This window comes from Lontra canadensis, unplaced genomic scaffold (genome assembly GCF_010015895.1).
Source record: "Lontra canadensis isolate GAN:19392208 unplaced genomic scaffold, GSC_riverotter_1.0 scaffold225, whole genome shotgun sequence".
Lineage (NCBI taxonomy): Eukaryota > Metazoa > Chordata > Mammalia > Carnivora > Mustelidae > Lontra > Lontra canadensis.
In genome coordinates, this window is record NW_022631219.1 from 636961 (window position 1) to 650702 (window position 13742).

Genomic DNA, 13742 nt, shown 5'->3' on the forward strand with positions numbered 1-13742 from the left:
TGCGAACAGTGCTGGCAGGCACAGAGAATTCAGTACTGGCTAGGCTCACCACCTGTTTCCATTATGTTGTTTTTTAGCTATAACACCCAAATACATTGCTAGTCGGAAGCAATGCAAAAGCTTGGGATCTCCTTTTAAAACTATGCAGATGTCTCTCTGGGTTCATACAGAGTACTGTCTTACAGTTTACCTTTAGGTTCTGAGTCTGCAAGCTGGTGAACACTTGCATTTCACATAACATAAACGTGGCTTTCCAGGGCAATGCTAGTCCCACATCACCAGTCCCTCTGACTGCAAAGAGTCTGGAGTACCAGCCCCAGCCCTTGCGCTCTCCATCCGGCCATTCGGCTCCACCTCCTACACCGTCCCTGCCTTTTCCTACACTTCGGTAGCTTCGCTCGTTTGCTCACTCATTTGTTGGGCCCCTTGTCTCTCCTCAAAGGTGTATTTTTTTTTTAAGATTTTATTTATTTATTTGATATATAGAGAGAGATCACAAGTAGGCAGAGAGGCAGGCAGAGGGAGAGGGGGAAGCAGGCTCCCTGCTGAGCAGAGAGCCTGATGTGGGGCTCGATTGCAGGACCCTGAGATCATGACCTGAGCCGAAGGCAGAGGCTTAACCCACTGAGCCACCCAGGCACCCCTCAAAGGTGTAATTGTCAAACAAAACATAAACCGCGTACATCTAAACATGCTTTCACGTTTACTTACAAAGCACCTTCCACCACTGACCTCTGTAAGGAATGCTTAAGCTGGAAGGTCTGCGGGGAGACGCGTGCGCCCCCTGCCGCAGCCCCGGAGCGCTGCAGCCCCGCAGACACGCTCCCGCTCCGCGCAGCCTCCCGCCGTCAGGCGCCGGGAGGAGGCAGCGAGGGCAGTGCTCGCGCAAAGCCTCCTGGGAAATGGCTGGCCGGCCAATCCCTGTACTCACCGCACCGCATCCCCGGAGAAGACGCCGCTTTCTGGTGACTAAATCTTGATGCTACCCAAGCCTGATTCAGTATTCACAAGAGGCTTTGAGGGAACGTGAGACCTCTTTCGCCGGATGCATGAGCGGACTTTGCTGCCGCAGTTTCTTGGACTTGATCGTTGTGGCGAATCTGCCGTTGCGGCACGGTGGCTAGGCGCGCGGAGCCCTAACGTGGGGCTTGCGGAATCTGCTGCGGGAAGAAGAACGCGAGAGTTTCTGCGGCAGCTGCAGTCATGGCGGCAACTGCGCCCAGCGCTGGGGGCTCCGCGCCTGAGGCGCCGGGTTCCGCCGAAGCCCCGCTACAGTACAGCCTTCTTCTGCAATACCTGGTGGGCGACAAGCGTCAGCCCCGGATCCTGGAGCCCAGTAGCCTGGGCGGGATCCCGAGCCCGACCAAGAGTGAGGAACAGAAAATGATCGAGAAGGCGATGGAAAGCTGTGCCTTCAAGGCAGCCCTGGCCTGCGTGGGAGGTGAGGCAAGACTGGGAGTGGGGGGGCGTTGGGAGGCTGAGGGCTTGGACGGCAGCGGGGTCCTCTGCCAAGACCACGTGCCTGGGAGGCGAGGAGCCTGTGGACCTCGATCTCGACTGCACCCCTGCCTCGATGCGTGAACTCGAGTAACCCTTCTCAAGGCCCTGAGGTTAGTTTCCGCCTATGGAAATTGGATCAGAAAGTCGGTACTGTATGGGTCGGGGCCTGGAGGTTGGTTATAAAATGGTCGACTTCATTCATTCATTGATTCACTTTTAGATAAGCATTCTTTCAAACAAATTGTTACAAGTAACCATCACGTGCTCGGTGGCGAGGCAAGGTAAGAGACCAGAGCCTGGTTCTCATGAAGATAAAATTTTAATATATACAGAAGCAAGAGTGTTGGGAAGGAGGCTGGCAGGAAAGTGGGACACAGGGGACAGCAGATACAAACGTCTGCCAGGAACCGGCTTCAGGTTTGAAAAACAAATGTCAGTGTGGCCAGTATGATCTGATGGCGGTGAACATAGGGGGAAAGAAGTCTGGAGCACCCCCTGATCCCCCTTTTTAAACCTTTGAAGGTTTAAATGTTTGAATGTAGGGTGTCCGTCTTGTAAAGAGGTTGGCCACATTTGCAGATGAATTGAAATCTAAATGAGAATGAAAGACAAGAAACAATATGGTGAGTGCAGATGTGAAGTATAGTAGAAAAGAAAGGAGATTTTTTGGTTTGGGGAAAGCTACAGGAGGTGAGACTGCCCCTGTATCTTGAAGGATTGAGAGAATGGGGGTAGCCCTTTAAAATTGGGGGTGGAGTTGGGGATTTGGGCTTTTTGCCTTTAGGCATTAGGGCAGTAATTGGTGCACGTGATGATCCAGCATGGAGTGTGGTGAGGGAAAGAAAAGTCTGTGGATAGGGAGATGGTATAGGGAATTGGCTAAACTGAACCTCGGTGAGGCCTGGGCTGGGTCTTTGTTCATCATTATGCCTGACACTAATAAGTCGCTTACATATTTGTTGAAATGATGAATAAGTCTTTGTAATGCTCCAGAGTGGAAGTGGTAAAGGTCCTTGACTAGGATACTTGTGAACATAGGTTTGTAGGAGGGGAGCAAATCAGCTGTCAGAAATGCCCTTGAAGTGTGGAGCTGGAGTGACTGAAAAGAAGGAGCCATAAGTAAGAACGTCTGGAGGGAAGATGCCATGATTTCATTAAACATATATTGACCTTGAGGTGATGAGAGGACATGTAAATGGAAATGTCCAGCAGGCTCAGGAAGTTGGGGACAGCAGTGTGTGGTTTGCCTTTTAGTATCTTTGTGACGTTATGGAAGTTACTTGACCTCCTTGAGCCTCAGCCGCTTCAGCTACAAAATGGAGACATTAATAGTATCAACAATACAGGACTATTGTGAAGAATAAAAGAAGCTGTGCCTATAAAGCATCAGTAACTGGCGCATGGTACTACTCACTAAATGTTGTCAATGTCACCATCATCAAGGGAGTGATTTGCAGAGTTGCTAGCTGAATGTATGAGTATAGACAGAGAGCAGAAGGTTAAAGATTGAATCTTTAGGAATGTCAGAAAATGAGAGGCCAAAAACAAAAAAAAAAAGGAAAAAGAAAATCAAAGGAGGCTGGGGTACCTGGGTGGCTGAGTCGGTTAAGCATCTGCCTTTGTCTCGGGTCATGATCCCAGGGTTCTGGAATCGAGCCCAGCATTGGGCTCCCCGCTCAGCAGGCAGCCTGCTTCTCCCTGTCTTCCTATGCTCGTGCTCCCTATTGCTGTCTGTGTCTTTCTCTCAAATAAATAAATGAAATCTTCCCCCCCCCCAAAAAAAAAAAGAAAGAAAGAAGGAAGAAATCCAAAGGAAGATAGAGAAGCTGTCAGCAAGACAGTTCCTGGCTTGTGTGATGTGGAAACCAGGTAACTGGAGGGTCTGAGTGTTAAGGTGGAGTTGGAGGGGTAGGTAGGGGTGTCCTCTTTGCTGGTGGCCATCCAAAATGTGCTATTTGAGTATGATGACCTCGTTACAGTACCCCAGAAAAAATGCCAAAGAAAAATCTTCATTTCTGTGTTTATTTTTAGGATTTGTCTTGGGAGGTGCCTTTGGGGTGTTCACTGCTGGCATTGATACCAATGTGGGCTTTGACCCTAAGGATCCTTACCGTACGCCGACAGCAAAAGAAGTTCTTAAAGACATGGGACAGAGAGGAATGTCCTACGCCAAAAATTTTGCCATAGTGGGCGCCATGTTTTCTTGCACTGAGTGTTTGGTAGAATCTGTAAGTGTCTCTGCCTTCTGAAAAAGCTTTGCCTGTACTATCTTAAGAATTCCTTTTTTTTTTTAAGTTTTTATTTATTTGACAGAGGGAGAATAAGTAGGGGAAGAGGCAGGCAGAGGGAGAGGGAGAAGCAAGCTCCCTGTTGAGCAGACAGCCCGATGCAGGGCTCCATCCCAGGACCCGAGGATCATGACCTGAGCTGAAGGCAGAGGCTTTAACCCACTGAGCCACCCAGCGCCCTCCATCTTATGACTTCTAATAAGAAATGTTCATTAGAAAGCAGATCAGATATGTCTGATACTTGGTAGATTGAATTTTCATTAAATAGCCCCTAAGGTAAACTTTTTGGGCATTTATTGCCTTTATTTAGGCTTGCATTATTTTTTACTTCTCTTTGTAGGATAGAAGTTAGTTAATTATTTTTTAAGTTTTTAAAAATTCTAGTTAGCATACAGTGTAATATTAGTTTCAGGTGTACAATATTGTGATCCCACACTTCCATACAATACCCCGTGATCATCACAAGTGCCCTCCTTAATCCCCATCACCTATTTCACCCATCCCCCCACCCACCTCCCTTCTGGTCACCATCGATTTGTTCTCTATAGTTAAGAGTCTGTTGCTTGGTTTGCCCTTCTCTGTCTCTCTTTTTTCCCTTTGCCCATTTGTTTTGTTAATTACATTCCACATGAATGAAATCATATGGTATTTGTTTTTCTGTGACTGACTTATTTTGCTTAGCATAATACTCCTAGCTCCAACCATGATGTCTCAGATGGCAAGATTTCATTCTTTTTTATGGCCGGAGTAATATTCCTGTGTGTGTATATATCTTTATCACATATTTATCCATTTGTCAATAGATGGAAACTTGGGCTGTTTTCATAATTTGGCTATTGTAGATAGTGCTGCTATAAACATTAGGATGCATGTATCCCTCTGAATTGGTATATTTGTTTTCTTTGGGTAAATACCTCGCAATTTGATTGCTGGATTGTATGGTAGAGTTCTATTTTTTTTTTAAGATTTTATTTTTAAGTAATTGCTATACCCAACATGGGGCTCAAACTCCTAACCCTGAGCTCAAGAGACACACACTCTACGACTGAGCCAGCCAGGTGCCCCAGGAATTCTATTTTTAACTTTCTGAGGAACCTCCATACTGTCTTCCAGAGTGATTGTACCAGTTCATATTCCCACAGCAGTGCAATGGGGTTCCTCTTTCTCCATGTCCTCGCTGACACCTGTTGTTTATTGTGTTTTTAGCCATTCTGACAGGCGTGAGGTGATAGCTCATTTAGTTTTGATTTGTGCTTCCCTGGTGCTGAGTGACGTTCAGCATGTTTTCATGTGTCTGTTCCAAGTTGGTGAGTGATTTTGACCTTGAGACTTATTGGGGAACCAGAGAAGAGATCCGGATTACTTCTCAAGTGGCACACTTGGTTTCAGCACTCTGGTACCACCTGCAGGAAGCACCCATGAACACATTCAAATTTTAGGAACTATATTTTGGAAAGCAAAAAGGATTAGGTTTCTTTTGGAGAGGGACTGAATTAGCCAGCTAGAAACCCTGTGCTTTTTTTCCCTTAATCATCTTGTGTGGCTTGTTTCTTTGGCTCTAAACTGCACTTCTCCGCCCACAGTACCGGGGAAAATCAGATTGGAAGAACAGTGTCATTAGTGGCTGCATCACTGGAGGAGCCATTGGTTTCAGAGGTTAGTAAACAACTCTCGTATGGTTTTCTTTGTGGCCTTGGACAGCGTGCCGTAGTTGACGTTTCCAAACACATGAGTGTTCCAGGGACAGCCCAAGGCATATGTGGACACTTGATACTCTTCTAAGTAAATCACTTTTACTTCCACATTAACTTATTTTGGAAACTTCTAGTATTTAGATCGGGGTTTTTCATCGTTGGCATCGTTGGCATTGTGGACCACATAAATCTTTGCTGGAGGGATAGTGGGGCTTTCCTGTGCATTGTGGGATGTTCAGCAGTATCCCTGGCCGCTTACCCACTAGAAGGTGATGGCATCCCTTCCTTGCGACAATTGAAAGTGTCTCTAGACACTGGCAAATTCCCCCAGGGGATGGAATCACCCATGGCTGAGAACCACAGAAAGATCTAGATTTTAGAAAAAAGAACTGCCCTCACATTGAAATGGTGGGAAGAGCTTCCTCTCAGTAAGGAATTCCAGAAGTGTATTGATCTGTAGGTTAGGACAGAAGCACGGCTAGGTCTCGTTCAGCCCCGGAGAGCCCACTGATCCAAATGGCAGGCGCTGCTGAACTCTCAGGTCTGCGTATTTCAAGTAGTTCCGGCATTTTTTTTTTTTTTTTTAAATACTATACAATTGTCAGTATAAGTTCTGTGGTAATGTCTTTCTGCAGTTAAGGATTCTTAGACTTCTACCCCCTGAAAGCCCGATAGTATTCTGGAAGTGTCCGGTTATCAGCAGTAAACAACAAAGAAAACAGTTCTCTGCATTTCTGTCAGCGTGCCCATCAAGAGTATGGTTTGGAGGGGGGAACCTGGGTAGCTCAGTCGGTTGAGTGTGTCTGCCTTTGGCTCAGGTCGTGATTCCGGGGTCCTGGGATTTAGCTCCACGTCAGGCTCCCTGCTCCGTGAGGAGCCTGCTTCTCCCCCTGCCTCTCTCCCTGCTTGTGCTTTCTTTCCTTCTCTCAAATAAATAAATAAAAAAAATAAAAAAAAAAAGGAGTGCAATGTGGGGTGTCAGTGACCTGACTCTCCTCCTGGTGGCCGTTGCTAGGACACTCTCCCTCTTCTGTGCCCTTATTTACGCAAAGCAAAGAGCCTGTTTTCTCCTCCTCAGAGAGACGGGATGATTTGCTGTCATTAAAAGCTGCTTCTTCTCGGACAGGCACTTGTGATTTATAGAGTAACTTTTCCTTTGGTCTTCCCATCGCTCAGCTCTGTCAGGGACATTGAGAAGCTCAGCTCCCTCCAGGATTGCTTTGATCACCTTCCCAGGAATTTATTTCATAAACAAATCAGGGTTAACAGGCCATATGCTTTCACTTGCTTCCAAGGGCTGGTTCTCTTAACCAGTTTCCTGCCTGTGAGGGGCTATTTCGTGAAACTGGAAATCGTCATCTTTTGGAATGAGAAAAGTTGAATGTACGGCTAGATAAAGCCCACTGGTATAAACTGTGGACACGGCTTCCTGAAGTCTTACACATCCTGTGGCTCGGCTGACTGACTTAGAAGCTTGACATGGGCGTCCCTGTCGCCGTGGCCAGGCAGACTTCTGAAGGCAGCCTGGCTTGGTGTCTGTCCCCGCAGGTAACGTCATATCTGTTTACTTCACAGCGGGCTTAAAGGCCGGGTTCCTCGGGTGTGGCGGTTTCGCTGCTTTCTCTGCTGCCATTGATTATTACCTCCGGTGAGAGAGCCTGCCTCCAGGGAAGGACACTGCCAGCCCAGCATCCAAGCTGCTCCGTGGGGGCCGCGCTCTGTCCACTGCAGGGCACTCGCTTCAGAGACCGCAGACTTTTCCCCTTAGACCGCTGGTGTCATGAGGGAGCCATGTGGCTGCCGCTTGCCTCCGCCTCCAAGGAGCCACATGCTCTGTTCCCGGGGTGGGCAATATGCCGCGCCAGCCTCTCTCTGAGGCAGATCAGCGGTGTGCTGACTGGTGGGAATTAAGCTTCCCAAAGGTTCCGTCCTGCCCATAGCTGGCCTGCAGGCGGCTCGGGGCGGTGGGACCAGAGGGGACTGAACTCATACCAGCAGGCTCGTTCTACTTTGGAACTCCGCGCGGTCAGCCATGTCACATGGCAGGGCAGAGTAAATGTACACCATCACCTGACCCATTATGTCATTTTGTGGTCTGCTGTCTTTGTTTAAAAAAATTACATGACAGTTTAAAAGGTTGGTTAGTTTTGGTGGGGGAAGGGAACAGGGACAGAGTAAGTGTTTAGAGCCGCCCCAGGAGCCAGAGGTCCTGTCCCCCCTCTTCCACTTCCCATTATGAACAATAAAGGCCGTTCATACCATAAAATAAATGAATCAGTAAAGGGTTGGTTGATTTTTATTTTCAGATTCCACGAGTCCCAAAAGTGGTGCCAGGTGGCCCAGAGACTGGACATCTGGAGGGAGAGTGAGAAAGCTCCTGCAAAGTGTGGGAATGTTCGATTCTCGGGGTGTGCAGAGTAGCGTTCCTCTGACACTGTTCCTAAAGCCAGGGCCTGCCTTGCAAGCAGCCCAGCTGGTCCGTGTCCTGGGATACGTTGAAATTCCATGCATAGGCCCTTACCTCTTCTAAAAACCCTGCTGTGGGCTGGCTGATGGGAATGCCTGCGGTCCTGGCCACACTGGTTTTAGGCTCTGACCGCTGGACCAGGCCCAGCTCAAGGACACAGCGTGTGGAGTTCTACTGTGGTGTTCCTGGTGGGGCCCTGAGCAGCGGCTGGTGAAGATCAGACTGTGGTGAGGGGCCATTCTCCACTATCCTTGGACTGTGGTATCAGGGTTTTTGTGTTTTTTTAAACATATTAGTGTTTTTTTTTAATTTGAACTAGGGGCCTTTTTCTGACAACAGAAGCTCAGCCTAATTGTGCACCCCAGTGCAAAAAAATAGGCTTTAATGGTTGGGATCTGCTGTGAGCACTTCTTCATTCTGGTCCTGTGGTAAGGACATGAAGGGAATGAGCTCTCTCTTGGGGCCAGAGGACAGGCTTGTGGGGCTGCATGATTCCAGCAGCCTGCAGCGAGCGGTGATGGCTCCTATTCTCTGCTGTATGCTGACTCCTTCACCATTTTTTGCTTTCTCCCCCTTTTTCTGCGGTCTTCTAGCTTATGCCCCCTTAACCAGAATTCAGAGGTGGCTGAGACGTTCAGATGTCCCAGGTGTGTATGTATGTGACTGATAATGTCAAAGTCAGCCGGTCACACCTTCCTCTGGCCACATCTGCCACCTCCTCTGCAATGAATGTGAGCTAAGCTCGCTCGGGGTTTACATCCTTCTGTGGTGAATTCTAAGTAATAATCCAGCCCAGTCTCCTAGGTATGAGGCTTCCTTGCTCCCAGCCCAGCTGGAGTATCCTCAGAGGTCTGGGAACAAAGCCAGGAGTGTTTCCTATACTGTCCCTAAATAAGTCACCTGTAAGCACCTTGAGAGCATGGGTAGATCTCCTGCCTGGCAGCTGTCAAAGTACCTGGATGCCTGGCATCTTCCACCAGGCAGCCTAGCAAGGAGGGTCGAATATGCCCAGCGAGTACCAGGAATGCTGCCTGTATGACTGCCTTAGAGCTGATGAGCCCTGGGGCTCTCTGTAGCCATCACTTCAATAAGCCAAGCATTGTCCACACTGGCTGTTCAATCAAGAAAGGAGATGAATAGTTTCCTGTTTTAGATGGCTAAGGAGTCAGTATGAGCTCATAAACCAAACACCAATTTTCAGAGACATCTGGTCCTCATCTCCAGAATAAACATAGTGTCCAATGGCTTAGACTGGTGGGAACCTGTATTAACCCCACCGACTCTCCTGAAGGGAGGCTGTGCCCCCTAGGGGATCCAGCCTTTCCAACTGTCAGGCTAGGCCAAAAGGCTGCCCCAAAGACGCCCACTTCCAAGAAGAATGTAGGGAAGAGTTTGCATAAAATAAGAAGCCTCCACTTTGAGCACTTTCTGCCATCTCTCGAAGGGATGCTGATGGCCAGGTCTTGGTGGGACCTTTGTCCTTGATGAAAGGAAATCTGGCTGGTGCCTGACTCGGAGGCTACTGTGAACCACAAGGAGGGGGCTCACCACCCCCCAAACTGCCACAGTCCCCACAGGGTGAAGGGAAGCTCAGGGGAAGTTAACTAGGTGCACAGATTCCTGGAAACACATGTGGATGCAGCTGGAAGAGTTAAATATTTAGATTGGTGTTTTCCCTGGACTACTGAGTATACAAATGTCCACACCACAGGGCTGAGTTGTGTGCAAATGTTGGGGCTTTGCATTTTTTTTTTTTATTAACATTTTCCTCTCACGTGGTTTACATCAATTTATAATAATCTACATAAATTGAAACAGAACATAGACAAAAAAAATATATCCTTACCAACTTATTAAACTCATATTAATAAAGGTTCCCATCCTACCTGTATCAGCAAAAACTGGCAGCCCACAGCCATTGCCAGCAGGGACAGGCATCCCGGCACTCCTGTGGCCTGTCTGCTGGGCTCCTGTTGGCACAGCCTGCCCTGTTGGGCACAGGGGCCAGGGGTGCTGGGCTGCACAGTCCCTGACTCTTGGGAGAACCCATGGATGGGCTCCTTCCTTGGTGCAGCTTAGTCCTTGTTTGGTACCTGCCCTTCCCCACCCTGGGGGTGGAATTTATAAATATTCTGAGCCTTTTGCATTTCTCAGCCCCTCCAGCCTTCCTCCCTAAGCAAGCTTGGGGGCTGCGGTAGCTACCTAATTCCAAGAAGCAAGCCCCTCATTTGGGGGAGGTGGGAGGCACCCGTTTGGGGCTATAACTAGCTGTAGCTGGGCCTTCAGGTCACTCCCATCAATGGCTCTGGAAGCAAGATGCCACACACCAACTCCTGAGTGCTGGGCACAGACTCCAGGGAGGATCACATGCTGGGATGTTTGACCCAAGTGGTGTTCTTTCTCCACCTCCTGTCCCAGGGCACGGGGCTCCTTGCTAAGCCGCTCACAGGCAGCTGTGTGATCAGGATCGTTTCCCTCCTCTTAGGCATTTCTTTCCTCTGATGTGCACAGAATGTGTACCGTTCTGCCCAAGACTGGGCCACAGGTGTAAACACAAGAAAGGACCCCGTGTCTCATGAGCCAATGCTATGGCTTCAGGGCCAGCAAACCATTCTTTAAAACATAGCTCTGAGCACAAGCTAAAGGAGCTGTTCTCCAATTCTGAGGCCCTAGAGTCTGCTCTCTGCCACCTAGGAGAGCCAGAAAGCCATGTGCCCAAGCCCCCATCATCCGGGAGTGTTTGTTCTCCCGGGCCAACTGCCCTGTGCTGGCAGCTACTGCTCAGATGGGAGGAAACTGCACTGGGAGGATCCTTCTCATTCCATTCCGGTACGGAGAAGTGGGGCTCAGCACTGGGACTAGAACCTGCCGATCCTCTACTCCAGAGCAGAGTGTAGACAATGAACGTCCCTAGCAAAACCCAGCCCCTAAGAGAGGCAGGTGCCTATGACTCCCCAACGTCTGGAGTTTCCTAGAGCTCCCCCAAAGGCCGCATCTGGAAGCTGCGGGTGGGGAGGCAGCACCATGGGGGCTGGCTACTGGGGACGGCACCGGTCTCTGCCAGGCCCCAGAGCACACATGGCCGTGGGGGCCGCCCTGTGGCAGTGCGTGGCTGCGGAGGACTGTACAGTCTAAGGCAAAGGCACCGCAGGGTAGGCGAGGCGCCAGGAAGGACTGCCTCCTAGACGGAGCCTGCCTGTTTCTGGACACCTGCTTCAGCCATATTCGCTGCCATCCAAGAGACCTGGCTCCCCTAACAAAGCCACTATAATGTTTTGCTGCTGAGAGCCGCTTCCCCCCAAATCCGGGCCCCCAGTGCTCCGTGGCACTCCCCGGAATGTTCCACCTGTCCCGTTTGCTCAGTGGCCCGACTCTCCTGCCTCCCCTGATTCCTGACCCTCTGGCTCTCTTGATATCAGGTCACTTGTAAGTCTTGCCACTCAAAGGAAATAGAACACCAGGGGAGAAGGAACTGAAAAGCAGAAGAAACAGTCAAAGATGCCTCACTAGGAGGCGGGAGATCGAACAGATAAACCCCAGAAATGGAGACTGTCAGGTGAAAATTGCAGAGATCGGCTCTCTAGCTCTGTGCTAAGCTGAGGACTCGTGTGCGGCTGTCTCCCTGTCCAACATTTGCACAGGCAGCAAGGCCAAGCAGGTGTGCTTCCACAGGCGGAGGACGGGGTTGGGGGGTGTGGGGAAGCCCAGGAGGGGAGGCAGCAAGCACAGCCTTGGATGGACCACTGCTGCCACCACTGCCCAGGGCCGCCTCAAGTTTCAGAGTGATGGAGTGAAAACCAAGGCTGCACATGCATGTGGGCAGGCCGGGAGGAAGGGGAAGGTGGAGGCAAACCAAGGGGATGCTGCCCGGAGACTGCAATCTGGGAGCAGGGCCAGGAGAGGATAAGCTGGCCGGAGTTACACAGCGCAAAATAAAAACCCTTGGACTGGACTGGTGGCGGGGGTGGGGGGAGGAGAAGAAAGTGCTGGAGGAAATGAAAGAACAAAGCAGGCAGTCCGTATGCCCATACTGGGTCCGTCACTACCGTTTCTGCATGACAAATAGACAGGAAACAATCCCCCAATGGCTCGGGGCAGGAGACACAACTAGAGGGACAGAGGGCAGAGCCCAGGGCTCCAGGTGGTGGGGCAGGGCCCGGGGCGCGCGGCGGTGAGGCTGGGGGCTGGGGCAGCTGGCTTTGTACAAGGTGGCATGGAAGATGCAAGTATTCCAGTTCTTGGAAATCTGCGTCCCTTGGAGTCTAGAGTGCTGGGTGTGGGAGTTTTCTATTGGAGTCTTTCAAGTCTGTGTTGGGTCCCCTGGCCAGAGAGGTTGGCCTGGGCCGCACCCCCCTGCAGCGGCTCCCACCTTGGGCTACACGTCGGTGGAGAAGTACAGTGTGTTCCGCTTCAGTTCTGCGAAGGAAATGGGGGGGTGCTGCAGGTAGTAGAGGAGGACCTGGACCTGTGAGGGGACAGAGAAGATTCAGCAGGGCTCCCTGGCCTCCTGGCCCTCCTCCGATTGGGCAAGAACTAGCAGTCCTGGGGCTGGGGTCCCCTCTGTGCCACTCCCTCCCTGCTCTCAGGCCATCTCAGGCTGCTTCCCCCCCCGCCCCCGCACCCCCTGGCAGCCCGGGTGTGTGTGCCAGTGGGCATCAGTAAAGGATACTGCGGGGCGGAGGCCTGGGCAGCCTGGGGCCGCTTCCCCAACCTCTACTGACTGGCTCCAGAGGTTGGCTTTGGCTGGGCGGGCCCTGCCTCCAGACTGGCCTCTGACCCGGATCTTGTAGGGACAGATTTCAGAGAAGCTTCCTCACCCTGGAAGCAATCTTAGAACTTCCACAGGGGAGGACAAAGCTCCCAGAGGTCTCCTGGGCCCCTGAGCTTGCTGTCCAAGACTGCGGCACTCCCAGGATTGCAGTTAGTGCCAGGACATGTGTTCTTTGGGCCCTTGGTCTAGGCTCACGTTTTGTTTTTGGACTTGGAGGCAAGAATGTACGGAGCCCTGCCTCCCTGGTGACATCCTACTGACCGTCCACCCAGCCGCTCAGCAGGGATGGGCTGGGCTAGGGGACTCCGAGCTGTTCTCTCTCCGCCCCTGCAGGGAAGCCCACTGCACAATGCGACCAGCCACAGGCCCGGACCCTGCCACTGGTACCTGTGCCATGACATCATGGGACCAGATGTCTGCGGCCGACGTGAGGTGTGCTTTGCTCTCCACTTCCGAGGGTCTCAGTAACGTGGGGCCAAACACAGTAGCCAGGTTGTGAAGGGACATTTTGTTGATGGGTTCCTTCTCAGCAACCCTGGAAGGGTTGGGGGAAGGGAGGGGAAAAAAAGTCATTTCTCAGCAGCCATTTGGAGCTCCAGATGCTTGGCCTTAACTGTAAGAACTCCTGGAAGGATTCCCAGAAGGTAGGTACTAGCCTCTCTCTCCTCTGAGGGTAGAGACCTCTTGGTAGGGAGGGACTAAGCCAAGGGACTAAGTCTCCAGCTATTTCCCAGAACATTCCTCTATTAGATTCCTAGCTCCCAGGGCCATCCCTTGATGGTAAATAGCCAAAGCCAGAAGGAACTACTCCCAACTCCTTCCCCTTGAGGATGATGTGATTCCTAACTCAAGAACTTTCCCTGCAGGAGCTCCTGCTCATCACAGCCTATGGGGAGGTCATTATCCTCACCACCGTACAGATGAAGACACCAAAGAACAGAGGTGTGACATGGTTTGCCTGAGGTCACACGGCTAGCCAGTGACAGAGCTGGGATCTGACCCCACGCAGTCTGCCTCCAGAG

General features: G+C 50.8%; 2 protein-coding genes across 4 annotated transcripts in view; one reads left to right on the forward strand and one right to left on the reverse strand.

Moving 5' to 3' along the window:
* Positions 1–949: 949 nt before the first annotated feature.
* Positions 950–7756, forward strand: TIMM22 (translocase of inner mitochondrial membrane 22). The gene is made up of 4 exons (XM_032849364.1): positions 950–1441; positions 3532–3728; positions 5372–5444; positions 7058–7756. The coding sequence occupies exons 1-4, from the start codon at positions 1204–1206 to the stop codon at positions 7132–7134; spliced, it is 585 nt and encodes a 194-aa protein (XP_032705255.1). The 5' UTR covers positions 950–1203; the 3' UTR covers positions 7135–7756.
* Positions 7757–8114: 358 nt separating this feature from the next.
* Positions 8115–13742, reverse strand: part of ABR (ABR activator of RhoGEF and GTPase) — a 56814-nt gene continuing 51186 nt past the window's right edge. For 2 of the 3 annotated variants that reach the window (XM_032849380.1, XM_032849382.1), the window contains 2 exons: positions 13108–13255; positions 9664–12414 (listed from right to left, as the gene is read on the reverse strand). In XM_032849380.1, coding sequence (XP_032705271.1) covers positions 12325–12414; positions 13108–13255 — 238 coding nt within the window. In that variant the 3' untranslated portion in view covers positions 9664–12324. Of the gene's footprint in view, positions 8157–9663; positions 12415–13107; positions 13256–13742 lie in introns of those variants that run through there. The other variant, XM_032849381.1, reaches the window with a different exon arrangement.